A 25,685-nucleotide genomic window follows, 5' to 3' on the forward strand; every position below is an offset into this window, starting at 1 on the left:
CTTACGCACAGTTTTGGGATGCCGCGAAAAAAGTTTGAGAAACACTGCTCTAAAGACTAAAAAAGAAAAGGACAGTCGCATAATATGTTGCTGATATGGGAAATATTCTCCGTTCTTTTTGAAATTTAATACATTTTGTTTCCTTGTGCCAATAACATTCTAAAATATACGTTGATTTACGCGCACCAAAACAGAAACGTGATAAGAATAAGAGACTTAGAAAATGCTTCTTGTATTGTTTGTATTAAAAGAATCACTGATCGTAATGATTTTTAAGCCCTCGTTCAGCAAAAACGTCATGATTGGCTGAATGCAGCTGGATTCATAAGCAGGGCAGTAGGCTACCAACTGGAAATCGATACTATAAATTGTAAAAAGGTAACAGCAAATGGTGGAATATTTTTAAACCATGTTTTGTGGGTGGATGAACTAAGCAGCACCTATGAGTGGATTGCTTAATATCGACCTTATTTAAGAAAAGTAAATCGGTGGAATACAGGCTGTAGAGTTAGAGCCGGAATAACTTTAGATTTTGTTCCGTGGTCATATTTAGGTTGCTTTTAACCGACTGCGCAGTCTTGCAGAAATAAAAAAGTCGAAAAGAGTGAAAAAAGTTAAGTTCACACAAAAGTCAAAGACGCGAATATTCTCGCTTCACTTTGAGTTTGCGTCCACCATATCCACCTTATTTTAGTTACGTAAATGAGTGAAATACAGTCTGTAGAGTTAGAGCCGGGCTCGGGATATTTGGCCGGAGTCGAACTCGGGAGTCGGCCTTAACTTTAGATTTTTGGCCGAAGTCATATTCAGGTTTTTTTTTAACCGGTTCGGCATCTTTGGAGAAATAAAAAGTCAACAAAGTTGAAAACAGTTAAGCTCACACAAAAGTCAGAGACGCGAATATTCTCCGCTTCACTTTGAGTTGGTGTTTTCCGTCGAGTCGTTAATGGCCGACTTGTAGCTGTTCCTGAACGCCCCTCCCCTGCCCCCCTGGGACCCCTCACCCTCACCCAGCAGTGACGTCACCTGGCCCTTGGCCCCCTTGTTCTGCGACGCTCTCCTGCCGACCCGGACGTCGTCAGGACTGGCCGGACCCTGGCGCTCCGGATTCCGGGAAGGAGCGGAAAACTCTAAATTCCTAACAGTGACGTCACGAAAACTGGATTTTTTGGCCACGGGGGCGCGTTCCTTTTCCGGGCGCTTCGGGGCGTCTTCAGGGGCACTCGGTTCCATCGGCGCCAGGCCGGGTAGGGGTACGCCACCTACCGGCGAAAATGGCGGGTTCAAGGGGTTGCTGCTGTTTATGACCGACACGGAGAGGTGACGATTGTGACGTAACTGTAGGTCGCTCGAGCTCGACTCGATCACCTGGCTGTGACGTCGTTTGATGTTGTTCGCTTTTGCGAAGCGCTGATTGGCTGGCGGCTCGGTTTCCGTGGCAACGCTGCTGCTTCGGGGGTCGTTGATTGTGACGTTGTTGTGTTGTGATTGTTTCGAGGTCGAAGGTTGAGCTGACCTGGAGATAAGAGAATACTTCACAGCCTTGTTTAGTGCAAATACTTTTAGTCGACAGTTTTCGCAAATTGTTTCATCGTGCTGTTGAGTGTTTTTATATTTTATTTTTTTAATTGCTTCTGATGCGGTGAGAATGCGTTTTTCGAGACTATTTGCAGCCCAAACCTAAAACAATTTTCTCAATAGCGTTTTTGCCTTGTGCTAACTTAAAGTAACTTTGCAAAGTCGACAGGTTATTTTTGAATGACTGATTAAAAAACAGCAGAATTATTTTAAACGCTTTCGCTTCATTAAACTTAAAATAATAGACTCGTTAAAAAAACAGTTTTGTAAAGGTTTCCTAGACGGCTGTGGTTTAAGGCAGTACTTCGCAACCGATGTGCCTGCATTGCATTAGGAGCAACAGTAATACAACTCGAAGTTGAACAACCTGAGTAAAGCCAAGATCAGACTCGGGTTTTTAAATTTTGAGTTTGATTTGTTTATACACGCGTCAGCGGAACAGTGATCGACAAGCAGAAACCTGCTGCCAATCATTTTGCATTCCATAAAGATACCTTTGATTGCATTTTTTTTGGCGTACCGCTAAACTAAAAAATCATCGGAGAAAAAGTCAGTTATTTGGCCAGTTATATGCTAAAGCGAGTTAAACCAATAATATTAAATACTAGATATAAGCAAAACACAATGTATCAAACACTAACTTTTGCTTGGCGTAAACTAAAAAAAGTTTTTCGGGGAAAAAGGCAGCTTCTTATCCAGTTATGTACCATAGTAAATCAAGTCAAGAAATAAACAAAACACAATGAATCGAGCACTAACCATTGCTTCGGAAAGCGTAAACTGAAAAAGATATATGCTATAGCAAGTCAAGCCAATGATATTAAATCCAAGATATAAATGAAACACAATGTTCCACACACACCAACCATTTTGCTCAGCGTAAATTGAAAACGTTATTTGGGATAAAAATAAAGCACTGACCATTGCTTAGCGGCGCCGTCCACATCATTGAATGTTGCGTCTGCGAAAGCACTACATAAGCTGGTTAGACTCGAGTGCGAACTCCTTGGTTGCAATACGCGCTCCAATATGTCCGACACCGGACTAGGGGAAGCCCCCTGGGGGTCGCTGGGGCTGTTAGAGGTCACCGAGAGGTCAAACTGACCCAACATGTCGAGAAGTTCTTGCTGGGTGGGTCCGTAGAGAACTGGGTTCAAGGTATTGGGTTAAAATGGGTTTAGGGGTCTTTTGCGGGTTTTTGCATTTTACAAATTTAGATGGAACAAAATGAGAATAACGTTAAAATAGTATGACATCATAAAAGCAGGTATTCATCTTAAAAGAAATGTTGAGCTGAAACGGAGTAAAAATTAAAAAAAGATTGAAGTTTAAAGGAAACAGTGATATGTAAGTTCTTGAAATCGCTAGGTATTTTTAATGTTGATTTTACAGAAAATGTAGTTCGCCTCAAAATCGTAAACAGAACTTAAAATTCTTCCAAGTTGAATAAAAACAAATTTGGCCTGCAATTGCTTTGAAAAAACGCTCAGAAAAGCCTGTAAAAAGCAAGTTTGTCAGGTTTAGATAGTGTATCTCTCCACGTTTCCTTCTTTCTGACGTCTGCCTTAGCATTATATATACACTTACCATCAGTGCCTTCTCTCTATGTTGAAAATGAATAAAGAGTTATTTAAAACGTTCAAAACGCTTCCTACTTCTGTATGGGCTTTGATATTCTTATTACGTCTTACTACAACCTCCAACCATTATGCTCCAAAGTTTGTCAGGGTTCTTCGAACTTTGTAAATTTTTTTTGCGACTTGATAAATTGTACTAGCTTAAGTCTAAGGTAAAACTTTTGTAAAGTTAAGGTAATAAAGTCGAAAAGCGACAATATTTAAGAAATATTTGTTAGGTTTACAACTAAGGAAAATATAATCAAATTACTTAAACGATTAGAGCTTATGTAAAAATCAGTGATGCGTGGCTACTTACAAATATTACTGCAGAAAAAAAATCATGTTAGTGCCGTTTAACTGTTTCCCTCAAAAAATATAAACAAATTACTTTTTTAATGGCCCAAAACGAAATTAATAGTTAAAAAAATATTAGAAAAAAATCGTACTAGCAACGCTAAAAAAACAAATTACTCCAAATGTCTCTTTAATTAATCGCACAAAATAAGAAAAACTGTCAGGAAAATAAAAACAAAGTAATCCTAAACAGATTTGTTTAATCTAATGGCAATAAATATAAAAGCAAAACAGTTGAGTCACATAGTAACAACAACACATTCGCGATATTTGTTTTACCTTCTTTGTCGTCCTTGGTGTTCAAACTTAGATCCAGGGCAGTTGTCATGTCCCAGATCTGTACAGTCCCGTTTTCGTGCCCGGTAAAAAGGTATCGGCGAGGACGCGCGCCCATGCGTGACGAGCCGTCGCACTCATGCATGCAGAAGCACGTGATCGCAGAACCGTCCATCGAACGCACTTGAGCTATTCTGAAGGAAAAAGCGCGGAGGGTAAATTTTGCCACTAGATTTTTCGGTGTTTTTCGGTATTTATTTAAAAAACTTGTAGTTATTTGCACCTGTTTACACAAATAGTTAAGACGAAAACTAAGCTAGATATGGGTTTTTTAGAGATAACTGGTATAACAGTTAATTCAATGGTGTTACGGAATCCTTTAAATTAGACACTTTGGGCACACGGTAGAAATTAACAAAGAAAACAAGTCTTGATAAAAAACTGTGGGGCAATCCCCTAACTTTAATCATACTTCTGAATTAACGGCTAAGTTGAAAATTGTCTCGAAATCTAGAGAACAGTAAAACAACTTGCAGTAAAAGACGCTTTTAAAAAATAAACAAAAAAGTGAAACTAAAGAAAGGTGACCAAATATGCTTGCTTCTGTTGCAGCAACTCGTTTTGTTTTGTTTTGTCCATACATACCGTTTTCCGTTTGAGGAGAGTCTAACATAGAGCACATCAGAAAGAGGGAGAAGTTTTTGGATGAAGACTTGTATTTCTTCTCTCTCACCGTGAGGACCAATGTTGTTGCCCACATTGTAGAGTGCTGCAATGCAAAATACAATTGTGTATAATGTTGTATTCTCCAAATAAAAGCAAAGATGTACATGGTTATGGCTTGCTGCTAGACATCAAGAGATCATTGTTATTGGAATGCTATTAAAAGTAGAAATTTATTAAATCTTTCCACCGTAAGCAACGTTTTGTTTTGAAAATATTTTCTTGCCATTGGGATTTATAAGTATGGTTCGATCGCAATGAATGAGGTTTAACATTGCTTTGCGAGTCTTCATGGAGCCAAAAGACTAGTCTTTTAAGAACCACTGCTTTGACAATGGCTTTTCTACAAAAGTTATGTGAGTTACTTGTGCCTCATCGTTTGAACCAGTCTTAGGGTTTCTCAACTTTATATTGTGGCGACCCAAATATTAAGCGTAAGAAAAAGGTTTCGCTACCTAATTCTCCTCACAGAACTTTTCGTAAGGCAAGGAAACATAATACATTGATATTATTAAGTTTGCATTTAATTGACATGAGTCATGTTTTCTTGTTGCTCCCGCAATTTTCATTTTGGAACAATTTTGCTCAGAATCAATCTTAATAAATTATAACCATGTGAACTCTTACAGTCGGCGACCCATTTGTTGAAATAAACTGAGCTAGTGCATATACTGAAGGTGTGCGCCTACAGCAGTATGCTTGCCCACACAGGAAGTAGGTTTGATGCACTAGCACACGCAGGAAACAACCATCTGTCAATATACGTGCATGATATGTCAGATGCAGGTCGCAAGTCGAATTTACGCGTAAAAACGACAACAACGACCTTCTTAAGAACATTATAGTTCCTATAAAAATGGATATTATTTAAACATGGGTTCCCCAAACCTTTTTCCAGTGTTTCAAAAACCCAAATACTAAGCGTAAATAGATCAGCAAAGCTTTGCAAATCCAACTGTCTTAAATGACCAAAAATTGAGTCATTCCAAACTTTAATTTAAACTATGCTAGATTTGAAACATGAAAAACATAAATCGAACAACACGCCGGACATTTTTTCTGTATTTATAGCGTTTAGGAACACTAAACACGGATCTGTTCATAATCTTCAGTAGAAAGAGAGTGGCCCAAATAATAGATAAAAGATTCATTATTTTATCTATTATTTGGGCCACTCTCTTTCTACTGAAGATTATAGTGTTTAATTCTGCTTATTTTGTTTACAAAGATTGCTGCTCGTAATGAGCCCCAAAACAAATCAAATCTTAGTTAACCAGCAAAAAGTATTTGTTGGCCAAATCGTTCCTATTTAGCTTAACGTGGCATGTCGTCCAAATTTTCAAAACTCAATCAAAAAATTAAAAACTTTTTATCCTTTTTTTTTAACAAACCAAAGAGCATAAAAGCGTTGAAACAAAATGTTAGTTACCTGCCGAAGAAACAGGGTCAAGGGCTAGAACCTTGAATGAAGCGTGGGGCATCGAACCGGGTTGTGTAGAAATCATGCCACGGAACCTTGTAACGTTCCAAGTTCGAACGTGGTTGTTATCAGAACAGACTGGAAAAGTAAAGCACAATTGTTAGAAAATCACGGTTTCTCTACCTGGGTACAGTGGCCTAATACTGAGGGGTAACAGTGTGTAGCGCGAGGGATAAGAAATTAATGTTTGGCCAAGGTTGTGAGTTTGAATTTCACCACAGACCATAGTTTTACGAACAGTATACAGCAGGCAACGGTGCTATGGTGGTTTCTTAACCTGCGTACAGTAGCCTACTACTGAGAAGGCTACAGGGCGTCCTGTAGAAGACCTTGAAACTGTTCCACTAACCACACAAAGTCAAGTAACACTCATTTTATGTATTTCGTACTTTGAACAAAAGCTTTGCAACGCCGTCTTTAAAAAAGTTAGGAATTTAAGTTCTCTGTCAACTTCTTAAAATCAGAAATACTATAAAACAAAGATGGATACTTGGGCATTCTACGTTGGTCTTATCTGACTTAAATTCAATGACTCAGTGTGCTAAGTTGTAAGCTATGATGTCACACTTTAAATTCTGTATATACATTGATTTATCAAGGTCTAATATTACTGAAAGATTTGGAAGACCTACGTAAATCTGCTAAGAAATATAACGGTTTTTAATAAAAACAGGTGGACATGTACCATAAAGGGCTTGTGAACTACAGCAGTGGTTCCCAACACGTTTTTAAGGCGAACCATTTTGAAAAAAAAATTAATTTGGTATAATCTTGCGACCCAAGCAAATACAAGATTGCGTTACAAAAGCAGTTAATTTTTCCGAAAATAATATGTTTATTAAATCACTAATGAGATAGTTGTGCTCGCTTGCTCTCAGTGAGTTTTTGAAATCGAGGCGTTATTTTGCTTGAGCATATTATAGAGTCACGCATGTCAGCTTTAACTTCCAGCCGGTTTCGCTGTTTAGTTTTCATATTTTGTGATTATGAATTCCAGTTTTGTTAAAAGATACAACATGCCTGAAAAACAAGCGACCCCCAAAAATAATCAGGCGACCCATGCGTTGAGAACCACTGAACTACAGCACTAGGCAAAATAAACCAATGTTAGGATGGCATGCGGCACTAGGAAACACATTTTGGCAGGATATCTGAAAACAAGATTACTGAAAAATTAGAGATACATAAGCCTACGTTGGCCTTCTGTGACTCAAGCTTATGACTCAGTATGTTAAGTTGCAAATAAGTGTGTCCTGCTCCAGATTTCTGTTTATACAATGGTTCTACATAGTAAGGTATGATATAACTGAAGTAGAACAATCTATTGACGTTTTACTTACTTCAGAAAAAAAAAAAGTTAAAATTCTTGAAAAAAATTGCTAAATGTTGCTTAAGGTGGTGATATTTTAGCATGGGCAGTTCTAATTATTAAAATATACATTGAAACTTTTTAGGGGTTGGAAACTATTTTTTACAACCTTTGTGGTAGCCAAATCAATTTTTGCACAACCATTCCTCATGAAAAATTAGACATTACTACTTTGTCCTGATGCAACACAGTTGTGCAAAAGTTTGCCAAAATTTTAATACAATAATTTATCTTAAACAGTGCCAACTGATTTGCATATTTTAACAACAAAACTGAAAATTTCAATTCACCTGACACCAGATGTTTTTCGGAGAGCATTACTTTGTAAACGGGGCTCTGGTGTACTGTGAAGGTCTGGAAGAGTTGGAAGCCCTGCCCGACAAGTTCCGGGTGCTGGACAACCACACAGACCGAACCGTTCACCGTCCCATATGCAACCTCGATCCAATTGCCCGAGTTTAGGTCTGGAATGGAGATAATTTGAATAATACTCTGCTTCGTTTTTTGAGATCCAAAAAAAACACAATAAAACTTATTCAAATGGAATATATTTTCTGATGATGCCGTTTTGAGGTAAATGCAGCATTCTGTCTTTTTTTTACCTTATTTTTTACCCACAGTTATTGTATCCCCTATTAACCTGAAATATAAGCAAAAATTTAAGTGTAATATCTGCACTGATTAAATATAGAAATAAAATTGACATTTAACTAAGCAAACAGTAATTTATAGGCTGAGCTATACACACAAAACTACAGAATATTAGTTTAAATAAAAAAAAAAAAAGTGACCCAGCGTTCCTTGACTGTGCTCCACCCTCCCTAATTTCAGGGTTTGACGTTGAAAGTCAAACTCCCACCTGCAAAACTAAGCAAAAACTGTTTTACCTTCTGGGCCGAAACACAAAAATTGAATTAAAGGTTGAAAATTAGTAAAAAATAAAAGTGGTTAAATACCAATAAAAAACCCGATGTTTGATAAGCTATAATACCACTGTTTGAAACAATTCAATAGCATAGTTCAAAGAATAAAAATCTCTAAAAAAAATTGGTATAAAAACAACAGAAGGTATTTAATGTCATTAAAAGCGTTGTTGAATTTCTTTAGAATGGCAAACTTAAAATGGCATTTTTGCGCAAACTTACTAGTTTTAGGTGTTAGATAAACACTTAATGCAGTGATGGCAGCATTTGAGTGGTCGCGATACAGTTCGGTGATCAACAAGTCGTTGTCCTTCAGACGTAGAGGAAACTTTTGCATATCTGAAAGCATTTAAAACAAAAATATACAGAGTTACATAAGATATATTCTGTATGCAAAATTAAATGCATTAGAATTTTACAACTGTACTAAAATATAACAACAAAAATTACTTTAGATACACTCCACCCCTAAACCAAACAAGTTACTATATATTAAACCCTATATGAATATAAATTAACTACTTAAGCTGTACAGAAGAGAAATCTCAGAAAAAGAAGTATTTACAGTTTAAGTTTCAAAAATACAGATCATCTATTGAATTTTACAAACAAAATGATTGTTGTAACCAAGGAATTTTAAAATGACTTTCTAATCAAGGTATTTGTTAAATAACTTAACCACATCCCAAGTCACTTGGTCTGAAAGACTTTAGCCAAGTAAGGACTTTGTCCAAATGAATCAAGTCATTTTGCCCAAAAGACTTAAGTCCAATCAAGTCATTTAATCCAAAAGACGTAAGTCCAGTTAAGTCATTTGGTAGGAAAGACTTAAGCCAACTAAAGTTTTTTGTCCAATCGACTTAAGTTGAGTCAAGTCATTCGCCCAAAATACTTAGGTCAAGCCAAGTCATTTTGCCAAACGACTCTTAAAAGTATATTCAAGATATTTAAAAACTGTAACTTAAGTAAACTTTGAGTCACACTTTAAGTCAAACAACACCAATAACAATAGGTAAACATAGTTTCTAAAATCACTAAAACATAAAAAGCATACCTATGTAATAAATAGCTCCATTAGCCCCACCAAGCAACAAAAATGCCCCGGCCGTATCGTGGCTTGTGATGGGGACCACGTCCTGACCCTGCCAGTGTTGCGACACGGCGTTCCAAACCCCTACAACCCCACTATTCTCTTTCACCTTTGTTCCGTGCGCCACCAACTGGCTACCGATGAAAAACATGGCGTTGATTTGCGAGTCCATGTTAAATGTACCTGAAAATTATGTTTTTTTGCAGTTTTAAAAATTTTATTGTCTGTAAGCTGCAGAAGTAGTAGATAATGTTGCTTGAATTATCGGAACAAAACTTTGTGAAATTATAAAAATTAGTATTGGGTAAACTTTTTACAATAAATTATTGAAAATATATATAATCAAGGTAATATCTAACCAATGTTTAACACATATTAGCACTGAAGTCTTAAATATAGACAGACAGTAAAAAGCATGTTAACTGCATACTAAAATCAGTTATATTTTTTATATTTTAGGGTGTTTTGTGTTCTGTCGAAATATTTGTTGCATATTGTACTATGATTCCATAAACCTACAGCAAACAAGAAATAACTTGAAGATAACATATTTTACACTGTCTAAAAAAACGAAATAAAACAGATGCATTTGTTTAATTCTATTGGGAAAACGATTTTAGTTGTAACACCCTTAGTTTATGCAGTCTGGTAGTTTTACCTATTTCAGAATAGTTTTTCTCATCTTGGAAGCTCCATAGTCTGATGTAGGATAGAAACGCGACAGAAACCATCTTGGCTTTCGAGTCGGGAGCCATGCCTTGCACTTTGGCGTTGATCGCTGCTCGCTCTACACATTCAGACACACGAGGGCTCACAAACACCTAAAAAATTGTAAAAAACCTTAAGCTTTGCTTTTATTGTGAGGGGCTATTTTTTGTACCTTTTTTCGCAAAACTTAAGCTTTGTTTCATTACGGAAAAAATACTGTTTTACAGTAATGGCAGTAAAAAATGTTTTATGTAAAACAAAGAATATACACATTTTCTCTTACATGAAGTACATTTAGTACATACAGATGATATGTAAATTAATTTACATAACATACCATGAAATGTTTACTTTAAAAAATAGTTTAGGCAAAGCAATAGCAAGGTCGTAGACTTTTTCAATTGCATATAAAAAAATAAAAATATTTTTCCTACCAAAACCATCAAAGAATTAATATATATTTCCACTCGGATCATGTTTTTAAATTTAATTTAAATTTGTAATACTTTTAATTTTCTAATAAAGTTTACACACCTAATATATTTTCATCTGTGTGCTGTAAAATACTACACTCAAATATAGGTTTTATTAAATACCTGTTGCCATCCATAGCTCTCCTTAACCTTGTAGCATACAACATGGTGAGCAAACGCAACAGCAATCCAACTGTTGTGGCCGGTTATGATTTGGACTTTGTTGTCACAGGTGAAATCGCTTTCTGATAACAAACGAAAGCAAATGTGAATGAAAGTAGGGATACAGATGAGTTCAGAAAAGCTTTCGGGAACCAGTCAACTTTTATAGAATCTAGTGTACGCAAGGATAGAATAGTAAAACGATAAGCCTGTGGTGAGGTTCAAACTCACGACCAATTTACACAGGCCAAGGGGATTGATTTTGGTGAGCCTTCCAAAGCCCTGATGCCAAACTAAAGTATAATACAGCCAATAGTTGTCAACAACTAAGTGTATTTTTGCCTTAAAAAATAAACTCCCCAGAAAAAAAACATGAAATTGTGAAAAACAATCCATAGTAACTATTCTTGTTAACACTGAAGAAAATTTTGACCAAATTTGCTAAAATAATTTTATTTACACATTAAAATTATGTTAAATTTCTTTTTTTTACAAGACTGAACTTATTCAGTATAGCAGTGCAAATTTTTGGCAAAACTACCAGGTATCACTATCAGAATAAAATACAAAACTATTGAAAATCCCTAAATAGGAACTGCACATGAACTTCAATGTTTCCAAATAATTTGACCGCTACTTCATTTTTAAACATTTTTTGTTAAATGTAATATGAAAGTGTACAACGAAAGATGCAAGCTAGAAAAACAATTAGCCTGTAGTGAGCTTCAAACTTATGACCTCTGGTCAAGCCGGGACCGTCGCTCTACCAACTGATGCTCTCTATATCTGTTGCAATATTAAAACTCAATATATGAGAAAACTTACGAGATCTGGATGAAGTACAGGCCTGGATGGCAGAAGTTTGTGCGGTAGTCCGATCAGTTGGCAGTGCTGAATTTGAACAGGTTTCGAGAGAAGGTTTTGGTAAAACACCATGAAACAGAACATTTCCGCACGAACTGTGGTTCAGTTCTTCGCACACTGTTAATCTGTTGACTTTGCAAAAAAATAAAAAATGTCAGAATTTTGAGACTTTTAAAACAGTTAAAGTAGATGGGTGTGTTTGTTGTTTATAAAGCAAGTTCTCAGGGAGCAGCAAAATACCAATAGGAATAGTGAACTGTAATGACTTAAGTCAATGACTTTCAGACTTAAGTGCACTCAAGTAACTGTTTTTAAATGATTTGACTTGACTTAAGTCTTTTTGGCAAATGACTTCACTTGACTTAAGTTATTTCGGGTTAAAATGAAAAGTTTCCACTAAGCAATTATTTATAAAATTTATATGAGTTATTGCTGATTCGGACGAGTTTACCAGATTTAAAAGTTTAAAGTTTTCTTTTTTGGACAAGGACTCAAATTGAAGTTGACTTGTTCTAAATTGGACTGTAACTCGACTTGTTATTTATCAAAAAATATGGACTTGAACATTTTTAAATGACTTTTTTACAACATTGATAGGTACATCAAGTTTGACTATTCCCTGATCGAACTATTGCAATGGGCTTCTACATAATAATTACCCAAAGGCGTAATCCCAAAATACTCTGCCTCTTTTCTCAAAGCTTTTACGCTTAAGTGGCGAACATCAAGTTCTCTGGTCCTTAAGAAGTTTAAAATCACTTTAAAAAGGTCAGGGTCCCTGTCGATAAATATCTGTGGAGAAAGACATAATTTAAATTAGATGCTGTTTTATGGCAATCAACATTTTTTATAAACAAGGTATGCTATTGTAAGTAAATGGCAATATTATTTTAAATAGAAGAAAAAATCCTGCAGACTTTTCTGCAGTAACCTTAGGCCTTCAAAATACATAAAGCCTTAAAAGAAATATTTTTCTTTACATCCTATAAAATGACTGACTTTGACTAAGACAGAAAAGTCTAAAGAACAGATGACGTTCTTTCTACTTATTTTTAAGACATTAAACAAATCATATGGATCGATCAAACTTACTGCACCAGTGTCGTCTTTATGTGATGAAATCCGTCCGCTTAACAAACTAAAAAATAGAATAAATTAATAAAATGTAATCAGTTGAAGCTACGTTTTACCAAAAAAAAGTGTCAAAAGACAGCTTGTTAGATTTTGTTGATGCTACAAGCAACCAATGTTGTGTAAAGTAAAATGCAAAAACATTTCACAGCTTAAGTAAATTACCCAACTTATAATAAACATTGTTATTATAGCAGACTAGCTTTTACAAGTTTAAAAGCATTTTTACCTGCTGAAGAAGGAATCTGGAACCCAAGATAATGTTTCCTTAGATGTCGCAAATCTGAAAATTTAAGAATCTGATGCTAATTTTTTAGCAAGAGGTTTTTCTTGGGGCATTAGGAATCATGCTCTGAAGTACTAACAAGTAAAATGCGGTAGTAAAAAAAGATATTGATCAGCATAAAGTAGTATGTAATTTTTGATCAAAATATTTTATACTTCTGGAGATATTGCACCGTGTACTTAAGAGCTAAAGGTTGCCCCTAAAACCTATTCCAAAAGGTATGACATTATTTTCCTCAAATAAAACACACTGGTTTTATCCAAATGGCCAAATAATAAAACATACAGCATAAACGTACAACTTGTAAGCTGGATTAACTCTTTAGTTCAAAAACTAGGTAATTTTGGAAAGAAAAACTTTGTACTTTGGAAGTCTCTATTTGAGCGGATCACTCTTCTACGCTTGCACCAATACGTGATTACTAATTGATTTCGGTTAGGGTTGGGGTTTGCGTTTTGGGTTAAGGCGTAGAACTTTTTCTTAAAACTTTTGCTATAATGATTTTCCTAGTTTATATTTAAAGATTGTAAGTTTTTAAGGCTTTTATATGGATATCTTTTTGTTGTGATATTATTTTTATTTAATTATTGAAATATTTATTTTATTGAAGTCAAGGTTAGCATTTGGGTTAAGGTGGTGATAGTATTAGATATGATTTTTTGAATATTTCATAATTTCAATGATTTTTTTTGGGAAATCGCTCGCAATTAATTTTTTAGCATGGGATAAATACCCTCAGGTGCCTGCTGGCTATTTGACCTGGTCGCTCTCTTATGGTTTCACCTGTTAGTGATTATATGTCGATTTCAACTACTTTGGTGTCTAGGTGACTAGCTTCTTCCAACTACTTTTAAAAATTATTTTTACACAAGGTTGTGTTTTTTGTTTGACTTCCTAGCAAACTTTTCTCAAAAAAAGAATCAAATAAACAAATTCTTACCTGGTCCCTCCGACATTTAAATTCACCACAGCGCTATTTGTTTCCATCTAACTTTAAAAGTTTGCTCGTTCAACTCAAAAAACTACTGCCGTACAAAAATTAAAACCAGACAAAACAAAAACAAAACAATTCGGCTACTCTAGGACACGCTTGGCTGAACGCGGCGCCATGCTTGAGTGGGCAAAATACGAAAAACGCTTTAAGTTGTATAAAATGGAAAACCTCTTAAAAAACGTTTACAAAAAATTAAAAAGAACTGCGCTAGGTTGGAAAAGAAATAAACTTGAAGAATAGTAAAAATATCGCAGAAATTTTGTTTATCTGCTGTCTTCCTAACGTGTATAATTGTATGCCGTTTAGGGTAAAAATAAACGTTTTCAAACATTTATATTTATTGGTGTGCTTTGGTTTTCATACAATAAAAAAAACGTAAAATTACTTCATGTAATCCACACCTTTATACAACGTATTTATTTGGAAAAGCCATTTCGCAGTGAAACGTTTTCTTTTCGCAGAAAGCGGCGCAAATCGGCGTTTCGCCGGTCGAATGTCGCCACCAGATGAACGCCAGAGCTGCCAAGCCAAGCCAAAGCCGCTTGTATTTATAGCTTGGCGTGTCAGATTTTGCTCGAGACGCCCTTGTATGATCCTAGTTCACCGCTAAACGCATTGCTTAGCGGCGCTGTGAGCATTCCGTTGCACAGATTGAGCGGTCTTGTCGACGCTAAATCTAGGACAGGCTTTTTAGCGCTCCAGACAGTCACAGATAGCCGAGAGCTTGGGCAGAAATAGATTACCGAATGGTTTTGACTGCGCCGTTTTAACTCTTAATGTCAATTCTACTACACGGTGTCGCAGACAGCTGTAATCTTCTTGCTTTTGTTTCATGATGTAATGAAGTAATAGTATCTGTAGAACCGCCATTATCGGAATAGAATAAGTGGTACATGTTCCACTGATTTTTGCTCTGAGGATGATTTTGCCTGAATCGTTTTAAATTTATTAATTGTCTAATGTTTTGTAGGAATACTGTTTAGTTGACATTCGGCTGGATATTTTCAGCCATATATTTCGTAGAACTTTTTCTTAAAACTTTTGTTATAATGATTTTCCTAGTTTATATTTAAAGATTGTAAGTTTTAATGCTTTTATATGGATATTATATTCTGTCCTTTTGTTGTGATATTATTTTTATTTAATTATTGAAATATTCCTTTTTTTTAAGTCATGTCCAAAAACGTTTTTAGTAACATGTAAAGCTTACTGTTAATGCTTCACAATTTTTTGTTCACAAGCTTTGCATACTTTATGCATATGGCTGTATTCTTGGCATTGTTCTTGTTTATGTTAAATTATGCTGTCCCGTCTTGCAATGTATAATTAATTACCAGGATAAATAATTCACGAAAATTGATGCCATATCTTTATCTTAGTATACAGTTGAGCAATTCAGTATCTTCAAAAAATCACATCAAACTTTTATTAGTATTTAAAATTATTGTGTAAGGGTGATTTTTTTATTATTCGTAAATCATGATGTCATATTGGTAACAAATTTAAACATAATTTCTGAAAACTTGAAAATTTTTAATAGCAAAGCACCCATTCCATCATACAGAAAGATAAAAGTTAAAATATGTTTTTGTTTACATCAATCCTTTTTAATGAAAAGCACAAAAAATGGCATTCAAAATCAAGACATCTGCTTTTTGTTTAAAGGATTTTGATAACTTTAAAAGTGTATGTATCTTGCAAAGTGTATATACAATAAGGAATAGGTATGACGGCAGCAGAAACGCACAACTGGTCGCATGGATTCACCGACACCTACCAAATTGCAGAAGAACTTGGGAAGTAAGCAAATCTGCTTTAAGATACTTTGCCGAATGACACCTCAGATTTTTATTTGCATTTTGCGATCTGAGCGACAATTTTGTTGATTCTAAAATAAAACAAATATTTGTCTTGTGTCAAATGTGTACAAATAGACCAATGCTTTTTCATACGCCTCCAATATTACAGATATTGTGTTATACTCCAAAGGGCTTCAAATTTAAACTGGGCAACATAATTTAATTTTTGAATGACAATTAACAAAAACTATAAAGTTATTGAGTTGATTTTTTCTTACTAAGTATTTAAATCATCTTTGAATTGCCAAAAATTGAAGAAAAAGCTTATAGTTATGGGATGAAATGAATCAGGAAAATACAACGGCAAGCGGTTTTATTGTCTTGTGTAGAATATTAGGGTTTAACCCAGATTATTATCGTTAAACAATAGAAAGTGTTGAATGGGTTAGCAAATACAATGAAATAGGCAGGAGTCACTTTAAAACTCAAATCTAGCCATTCAATAAAGTTACAATTGTTTAAACCGTGCGTAGCTGTGAGTTAAAACTCCATTCCACAAATCAATTAAGATATAATTTTGCAATGCTTGTTGTTAACTGAGTATTAAGTATCATAAGAAACCATTGTGTGTTTTGCTCTTTTCTTTCTGGTGGCCACTTAGGTTTTTCTGATCTGATGGTGTTGAATTCCAAGTACTTGAAAACCTGAAACTAAGTGAGGGGTTAATTTTACAAGTGAATACCATGACATAGCTGGTAAACCATCCAATTTGAAAATATAGACCAACCTACAAATTTATATCACAGAGAATTGTAGAATAAAATGATTTAACAACTTTAGCCTAGAACAAATTTAAATCTAATTTGAAACAGTGTGTAGCTATGAGTTAAGCTCCACACTCATAAAGTCAATATAATTTGGAAGGCTTTTCATTTACTGATAATTAAGTGTTCCTAAACCACCAATGAGTCGCTTTGTTCTTTTTTCTCTTGTAGTTTTTCTAGATGTATTTAAAATGTGTTATGTAGTAACACAAAAATGATAATTTTTTAAAATTGGTTTGATTTTTTTTTTGTTGTTTTAATAAGTTTAACAATAAAACTTTTTTATGAATTATACTTAAATACCGTTGCCTAATCCAAATCTGGACCTTCAAACTCCTTTAAAAGATCTTTAAATGTCTGTGATTATTTTTTTTTATAAATTGTGTGGCAACCCTGTATTAGCAGAATGTTGTTCGAAAGCAATAATTTTGTTAGACGTTAAATTAACATGAAAGCCGCAGTGACTGGTGACGGCATTTTGTTACTCTTTTGAAAAATCTTTATTTATTGCTAACATCTGACACTTTTAAATGGGCTTTGATGTTCATTTTGCGTCTAACTATACAACATCCAGTCATTAGGCTCCAAAATTTAAGTGTATCATCTTACAATATGTCCCATATGTATGTACTTCCAGGGGTGCTTTTAGTGTTGTGAAGAGGTGCACACACAGACAAACGAAGCAGGATTTTGCTGCAAAAATCATCAACACACGAAAGCTTAACACCAGAGGTATACATATATCTAGCACACTTTATTTTACCCAATAAGATGCCTCCTTTAAAAGAAACTTTTTTCAGCAAATTGACAGAGTTAATTTTTGTTAATTTTGTCAACAAAATGCTCGATAAAAGTTGATTTTTGCTTAAAATTTATAAATCTCTTGAAATGTTTGAATGGTTGTGGTTATTAACTTACACCAACACTAAAGCTTATTTTCTAATAGTCAGTGATACAATGTTTAACTATTTAACATTCCTTTCATTTGTGATAATGGTGCTAACCTGTGAAAATTAATTATTTATGAACCAATTTCGATGTATTATTGCAGACAGACAGAAACTTGACAGAGAAGCAAGAATTTGTCGACTTCTCAAGCACTCAAACATAGGTGGGCTTTTCATTTGTTGAAGTTTAAATATTTTTTGTATCTCAGAATTGATTAGGCAAGTTTGAACAGTTTAAAGTCACGCCAGAGAAAAATTAAGGATTTTCACATATTAAAGATTTTCTTTTTTCTGAAGATTTTGCTTTTTAGTTGAATGTAATTTAACAATGGTTAGTTTTGTGTGGACCACTAGGGATGTGGGATACTTGTTCTTTTATTCAGCTACTGATATTTTGGTCAAAAATTATTGTTACCCGATCCGATACAAAATGACCTAATTACTATTGTTAAATAAGCAACATTAAGCAAAATGGCAATGCTTTTCAGGTTATGAGTCTGAAATATACTCTTGTGTGAGTGAACGTATTGAACTTGCTAATTTAAATTTCCCAAAAAATGAAATTTTAAACTCTAGTTGGATTGCGAACAACAACTGTTATTAAGATCAGAGTACCAGTTACACTGAATATCAGATAAGTAATGATATTGCAATTTGTCATCGCATATCAACTTTGATTCAATAATATTGTACATCTCTAATTAGAAAAATTGAATATATTTTCAGTGTAAATAAAAAATCAACTGAAAAAAATACTATTACTCAACAAAAGTGCATTTTAACTTAACATATCGTCCTAAAAAACACCCTCAACACACACACAATGTACATATATATATATATATAGTTTTAGCTCCTTATAGATAGGTTGGACTGGTAATTATATGGTCCCAGATATGGATTGCTTCAAAATCAATAAAATCATAGCAGATCAGGTCAGCTATTTCAATTCTCAAAATTTGTGACTGATCAAGAAATCAATAAGACGCCAACAAAAGCAATATTGGTGTCACACATACAAAGGCCCCTGACAATTTAAGTCTGATTTCCTATTTCTCCTTTCCTTAAAAAAATTTGGACTGATATGAACCTTTTTACACCCTTCTCTTTCAAAATTTAAGTATATATACTAATTCTTTTGATCATTTTTTAATTCAGTTTGTATGTATATTTACATCCCATTATTTCTATTTTTACGTTATGAGCACATGTAATTGAGTTAGTTTTTTTATTTCAGTTACCTTTAATTTTTGATCATTCCTAAACCCAAATCCTTATACATCATAATATTTAACCAGATATGTTCTTATTGACATTATGACATATTGAGATATTGGTTTCTTAAAGAACATTTAGTTTCAGCATAGCTACTAAATTGTCTATATGTGTTTGGAATCCATTACAGTAGATTACATTTTCAGACACAATGCATTACGTTGTGACTTTGCGTTTCTGTCTGTTTTTTACCCAAAACATCTTGTGACTAGTTCAGATTTTGCCCTGACAAGTCTGAAAACTCGATACGAAATCTTGAGACACACCTGACACTATCTGTTGAATGTAGCTTTGGCAACGCTGCCCAGATTACATTGTGGTTTAGAGGGTAAGAACCAGAACAGAAATGTATTACACGTACACACACTATAATTACACAATGTAAGTTGGATTGCAATATGTCTCGTTTATGTTTGCTTAGTGTAAAAAAGTTTAATAATCCATTTACGTACACGCAAAACAATTACACAAATGTAAATTGGATTATAATAGTTTTAGTGTAAAAAAGTAGTATATTGATTCATTTACAAGTGCACACCACAGAATTACGCCATGTAAATTGGATTGCAATATGTCTCAGATATATTCGTTTAGTGCAAATAAGTATAATAATTCTTTACAAGTGCACAGCACAGAATTACACAATGTAAGTTGGATTGTAATATGTCTCGGATATATTCGTTTAGTGTAAAAAAGTATAATAATTCTTTACAAGTGCACAGCACAAATTACACAATGTAAATTAGATGGCACTGTGTCTTGGATATAATAGTTTAATGTAAAAAATTATAAGCATTTACTAAGTACGCACCACCGAATTACTCAATACAAGTTCGATCGCAATATATCTTTCTTGTAATAGTTTAGTGTAAAATGTGTCTCTTACAGTAATTCAATACATTTTGGCTGGACACACCTTGTCTGAGCTGCACCTACGTACAGACCATGCGTACATTCCATGAACATGACTCACAGACAATGACAGTTTTCAGCATCAGCAGTGGTTTGCAGTTTAACGTTTGTTTACGCTAAGTCTGCCCAGAACTGCAAATGCCAGACTCACTATAAATAACTGTTCTGCTCCTGACTACTAATGCTGTTTGTAGCTGCATCAGGAAACTAAGAGGTCAATTGCTGGCTTATTAAGCATTTGCCAAGCGGTTGATCAAATTCAAAACTGAACAAGTGCTTTTATAAGTTGCATGAGAATCGGTTGGCTATTTTTGATCAAGTTTTTGGAAAACTCTAACAAACATGCTGTTAAATATATAGAGCGTCCTAGAAATTTTAACTAGTCAAAGGATTTAACATATATAATAAATGATCTTTAAATGAATTTAATAGTTCCAATCCTACAATTTTTTTGATATTTATTTTTAATTTATTTCTAATATTTTATTAAATATTATAGCGTTTGAGTTTAAATTAAAGTTATGTATTTTGAAAAAGCATACAAATGATCAATGTGAAATTTTTTATTAGTCTGATCATTTTTATACTTTTTTTGGCTTCTAATCTATGAAGACTCGTATTCAAAATGTAAAAAATCTATGGTGATTATTTCTCTTTAGCAGTATTTAGTTGAAAAATGTGCAATTTTTTTTCACAGTTCGACTGCATGCTAGTATACCAGAGGAAGGATTGCATTACCTTGTCTTCGATTTGTGAGTACCCATACTAACTTTGTTTCGCCCTACGTGTAACTTTGGTAAAATGTCTAGCAAATTAAATTGATTTTTTTTTCTTGTATTATGTCACAATTGGTAGTTATTACATTTTCAACAATTGATAATCTTTAGTGTATTATATCAATATGTATGTGTGATTTGTTGCATTCTAACAGACCGTTTATTTTGTTAATAACAGTAGTGCTAAACCTACCTTTTTATTTATAGCTTTGTGACATAAAATCTCTTGAATTAAATTAGTGAAACAATATAAACTCATAGGAGCATAATGGTTGGTGGTTTTAATAGTTGAAGTACTAGGAATATCAAAGTCAATATAGAAGTAGATAAAAATTTTAACATTTCGAATATCTCTTTATTCATTTTAAACATTTTTTAACGCAATAAACAAAGAGATATTTGTAACTTTTAAAATGTTACCTACTTCTATATCGGCTTCGATATACCTACGAAGCACGAGCATAAAATATGTTTAACCAAAGCCCTGTAAGTTTCCCACAATACAAATTACCTTTAGTGGTGTGGTTAACTCGCCATAACACCATTGCACAATTGTGTTTGTGCTCTTTAAACAGAGTCACGGGTGGAGAATTGTTCGAGGACATTGTGGCAAGAGAGTTCTACAGCGAGGCCGACGCAAGGTTGGTATTAGTTAGATGTTTATGTTTGTGTACGAAAAAAGGCCCCTTATCTCCCTTTACACACACACACATAAACTTTATGTATATTCATTTAGGTGACAAAATAGATTCGTCATTAATTAGAAATTATTGAATTAAAGTAATAATTGGATTTCTCTAAGTAGCTTGTAATTATAATTTCTAAATATTTTAATTGAGTTTGTTTGCTGATATGTTTTTGTAACGAATAAGTTTCTACCAAGAGTCATTCTTTGCATTTGCATCAAATGCTTGAATTATGAAAATACATTCTGCAAACTGTTTCTCAAGTATCCTGTTAGAAACAGTTGAAAATCAGTTTAGTTTTCTTGATTGAATAGGCAAAGGCTTTCTTACCCTTACAGAACCCCATTGGTAATATATATGTGAAAAATACTTTAAACTTGGCCATGGCAATTTGAAGTTGCTAGGTAATTCACACCTCCACTAACATGATAACCGCGACTAGTAACTAGGTTGACAATGGCTCCTTTACACCTAATGTTGTAAATTAATCAAATGTTGTCATGCTTTCAACTGTTAAAGGTTGTGTGTTGATGCTCACATCGTAAAACTATATTTAAGCAACAACTGCCTGCAGTCTCAAACTACATATTTAAATAAATTTGCTGCTTATATATTTGGTTTATATTTTGCAAAACAATTTTTTTTTTAAGTTTAATTATAATAGCAAGCTATATGTAGTTTAGCCAATTACTTTATTGTGGAACAGATATAATATAATGGTCTTTTGTCATATTTTTTTAACTATTAATGGCCAGCAATGTTAATAATTTGTAAAAACAATAAAAAGAGAAAATTTGCAGAACTTTTTAAATCAAACCTTTATCTAATTTTGGTTTCTTAAATCCTATATTTAGCTATTAAATTGTAAAGCAGCATATTTTGCCAAGTGTCAATTGCAATTTTTTTTATTCTTTGCTTTGCAAGTATTATGCATTGAATAACAAAATGCAATTTTTATTTTTTTTGTTTGTGTTTGTTTTTCAACTACTGCACTAAGCTATCAAATACTAGCTACAAAAATTATCATGCAGCACACATTGTGCCAAGTGCAGATTACAATTTCTTTTATGCTTTCCTTGGCAAGAAGTGCGTACTAAATGAAAAATGTGCAATTTACACTTTTGTATTTTTTAACCACTGATTTCAGCTATCAAATATAAACTAGCTGCAGAAATTTGTAACGCAGCACTGTTTTAGTTGTCAATTACAATTTATCTTTATTTTTTTACTTTGCAAGTAGTGTGTATTGAATAGCACATTTTGCTAAGTGTCAATAACAACTTATTATATTCCTTCCCTTGCAGAATGCCCCTGTTTAATAAAGTGTGTTTTTGTGTTTTTCAGTCACTGCATTCAGCTTTGCAAGCAGTGTGTACTGAATAGCAGCAAATTTTGCTAATTGTCAATAACAATTTATTATATTCCTTCCCTTGCAAAACGTTCGTGTTTAATAAAGTCTGTTTTGTGTTTTTCAGTCACTGCATTCAGCTTTGCAAGCAGTGTGTACTGAATAGCAAATTTTGCTAATTGTCAATAACAATTTATTATATTTCGTCCCTTGCAAAACGTTTGTGTTTAATAAAGTGTGTTTTTGTGTTTTTCAGTCACTGCATTCAGCTTTGCAAGCAGTGTGTACTGAATAGCAAATTTTGCTAATTGTTAATAACAATTTATTATATTCCTTCCCTTGCAAAACGTTCGTGTTTAATAAAGTGTGTTTTTGTGTTTTTCAGTCACTGCATTCAGCAAGTACTGGACGCGGTTTTGCACTGCCATCAATGTGGCGTCATACATCGCGACCTGAAGGTCTGTTGCCTTGTCTCTTGGCATACCGGCTTCCTGTAGCTACACTGCCAATGTCACTAATTGATTGCCCATTTAAGGCGTGGCACTTACACAAATTGATTCAGGCCCAAGCATGTCTTTCCATAAGAGTGTAAAAGTTATTTGTAAGCTGCACAGCAAAAACAGGGCCTTTAAATCTTTAATGATTTACATATTGAAATGTCTTTGATAAACCCTATGTTTTTCCACATCTATTTGATTTAATTATATGTCCAGCTTAAGTTATTTGCTTAAAAAGTACCATTAAAAAACAATTAAAAACTATTTTTAATGATGTTGACCGTGGAATTTATACTGTTTTGATTTTAAAATTATATTCAAAATCTGTCTGTGAAAACCTTTTAACATTTATTTAAAAGTTTTTAATAGTATTTTTTTGTTATATGCCATACTTTTCTACTCCACAAAATCCAAATATACTCAACAAATAATGTATGTCATAATTTTAAATAAAAAAAACTAGACATCTAACTTTTTATTTAATATTTTCTTTTAAATAGCTTTATTTTGGTTGTCATAAGTGGGTATTATCCATTTCCATAAATTTGTATCATTTTGTGTAACAATTATAGAGTATTATTAAAACTTTGATTATTATTAAAACTGTAGTAATATTAAAACTTCGATGTTAAAATATCTAATCCCTTGAAAATTGGAACATAAAAAATATTTTTGTGTAAATTTAACCTGATGGCTTTTAGTATTTTTACAAAAGGCCAGTTTTTATGATCCAACTCTGACGTCAATATTCCACATTTGGTAACAGAAACGACAGCTTTTTTGTTTTCACAGCCCGAAAACCTCCTTCTGGCGAGCAAGGAAAAGGGAGCGGTGGTAAAACTGGCCGACTTTGGTCTGGCGGTCGAGGTTCCGGACGAACAGCCGGTCTGGCACGGTAAGCGTTATTGATCCTTGACCTGAGCGAGAAAAGCTAAAGTCGTAAAGTTTACGATCCTGGCTTACCCGGAATTTTCAATTTTCGCTTGGTACCTATGATGGTGGTGAGACTCTGCAGCCTTGATCTTTTCACAAAATTATGGGGTGTTGACAGAAAATTTAGGTTTCACACATATTCGGTGAAGAACTCCTTTTTACCAAGTTTAACTGCCAGTCTTTTTAACTGCCAGTTGGTTTTCGGTACAGTTTTTATACAATTTTGAGTTGATTTGCATACAGGACTGTATTATTTTTTCCTTTTTTTCCTCTTTTTAGTGAACAAACCTGGTAAAGAAATCTAATTAAAAAAACTGGAATAAATAATATTGTTTAAATGCACCTTTCAAATTTTTTTGTTACCTTTTCTAAGCCTCTATTTATGACGACAACTTAAATAATGTTACTCAAAATAGTGCATATGGTAACACTTTACCCTTACCTTCATCAATTATTTATCTTTCTGGAAATGATAACCTTGGAAAGAGAAGAATGACTTTGACAATCTACTAAATGTAAGCTTTTTATGTTGGATTTCTATAAAAATATCGCACTTTAAACTTTATTATTTGAGTCAAAGTTTTTTCAAATATATTTAATGATTAAATGGCAATATCTGCAAACAATAAACCTTTCAAGAAAAGAAATCTTTGGGACATTGTTTTTTTTTTATACTAGGTCAAATGACAGGGTTGTCACAAAGAATTTTTAAAAAATGAATTTATTTGTGCATTGAAAGCCTTTCAAAGCAACTCTGTTTTTTCAGTAGTCTTTTAATTGATTTTACGCTAAAAGTTAATTGTTTAGAAAGTGTAAATTTTTTTTAAGCCAATTTCAAAACTATTTGTTATTGTATAAACTTTTGCCACCAGGCATCGTAATATAATAAAAAAAACAGCTCCTCTGGTAAATTTAATTCTTTACCAACGTTTCGGCAACCTATGCAAGTCGTCTTCGTCGGGGTGAATGACACTGAACGCTCGTACAATATATGGAAAAAGGAGGCTTGCATAGGTTGCAGAAACGTTGGTAAAGATTAAAATTTTTAGAGGCGCTGTTTTTTGTTTTATATTTGTTATTGTGTTGTCCATAGTATTTATAAATTTTTTTTTCAAAATCTATATACAAAAAATATCAAGCGGTCCAATTACAGACCTTAAAAAAGTTATAAATTATCTTTCAAAAGTCTTTAGATAGGTTTAAATTGCTTTTACAAAACTGTGTGGAAAAGCTGTGAATGCTAGTCATTGCACAGTAGAGCTGTGAATCGACTATTACCTTGCAGAGAGCATTCTTGCCAAGCAGTTGCTTTGACCTTTCCAACATAACACGACTGATTAATTACTCACAAGTATGACAAGGTCACGGCTTGCAACTATTCAAAGCCAAACTGTGCAGAAATATGTTAACCATTAATGAGCTTATCAGTTGGCCATAAGGGTTGTGATGTGCTTGTTTTAACAAGTCAAACACAAAATTGAACTCCTTAACTTGTAGAACACGTCACAGTACGCAAAAATGACATTCCAAGAAATGTTTCCTTATATAATAAATCTCAAGGTCAGAAAATGTTTTTCATGCACCACTGAGAGAATCAGAACTACCTTTTCCCAGAAGTGTTCATTTAGTAAATTCTCTATCCAGAATATTTCCAGAAT

General features: G+C 33.7%; 2 protein-coding genes across 4 annotated transcripts in view; one reads left to right on the forward strand and one right to left on the reverse strand.

Annotated features, from left to right (window-relative positions):
- Positions 1 to 28: 28 nt before the first annotated feature.
- Positions 29 to 14,070, reverse strand: LOC146135265 (SH3KBP1-binding protein 1-like). The gene is made up of 15 exons (XM_083395961.1): positions 13,977 to 14,070; positions 12,980 to 13,033; positions 12,712 to 12,757; positions 12,279 to 12,411; positions 11,581 to 11,751; positions 10,717 to 10,838; positions 10,071 to 10,233; positions 9,377 to 9,595; positions 8,545 to 8,661; positions 7,690 to 7,863; positions 5,980 to 6,108; positions 4,473 to 4,596; positions 3,831 to 4,021; positions 2,500 to 2,725; positions 29 to 1,516 (listed from the first exon to the last, which is right to left on the reverse strand). Exons 1-15 carry the CDS (start codon positions 14,021 to 14,023, stop codon positions 913 to 915), a joined length of 2,520 nt encoding a protein of 839 aa, XP_083252087.1. The 5' UTR covers positions 14,024 to 14,070; the 3' UTR covers positions 29 to 912.
- A 1,626-nt stretch (positions 14,071 to 15,696) lies between these two features.
- The window catches only part of LOC146135266 (calcium/calmodulin-dependent protein kinase type II delta chain-like), a 30,596-nt gene continuing 20,607 nt past the window's right edge, over positions 15,697 to 25,685 (forward strand). For all 3 annotated transcript variants that reach the window (XM_083396001.1, XM_083396002.1, XM_083396003.1), the window contains exons 1-7: positions 15,697 to 15,830; positions 17,291 to 17,385; positions 17,705 to 17,764; positions 20,485 to 20,539; positions 21,139 to 21,204; positions 22,983 to 23,055; positions 23,887 to 23,989. In XM_083396001.1, the coding sequence (XP_083252127.1) occupies positions 15,757 to 15,830; positions 17,291 to 17,385; positions 17,705 to 17,764; positions 20,485 to 20,539; positions 21,139 to 21,204; positions 22,983 to 23,055; positions 23,887 to 23,989 (526 nt within the window). In that variant the 5' untranslated portion in view covers positions 15,697 to 15,756. The remainder of the gene's footprint in view (positions 15,831 to 17,290; positions 17,386 to 17,704; positions 17,765 to 20,484; positions 20,540 to 21,138; positions 21,205 to 22,982; positions 23,056 to 23,886; positions 23,990 to 25,685) is intronic.

The sequence above is a fragment of the Ascidiella aspersa genome, chromosome 8, assembly GCF_963924565.1.
Source record: "Ascidiella aspersa chromosome 8, kaAscAspe10.2, whole genome shotgun sequence".
Classification (NCBI taxonomy): domain Eukaryota; kingdom Metazoa; phylum Chordata; class Ascidiacea; order Phlebobranchia; family Ascidiidae; genus Ascidiella; species Ascidiella aspersa.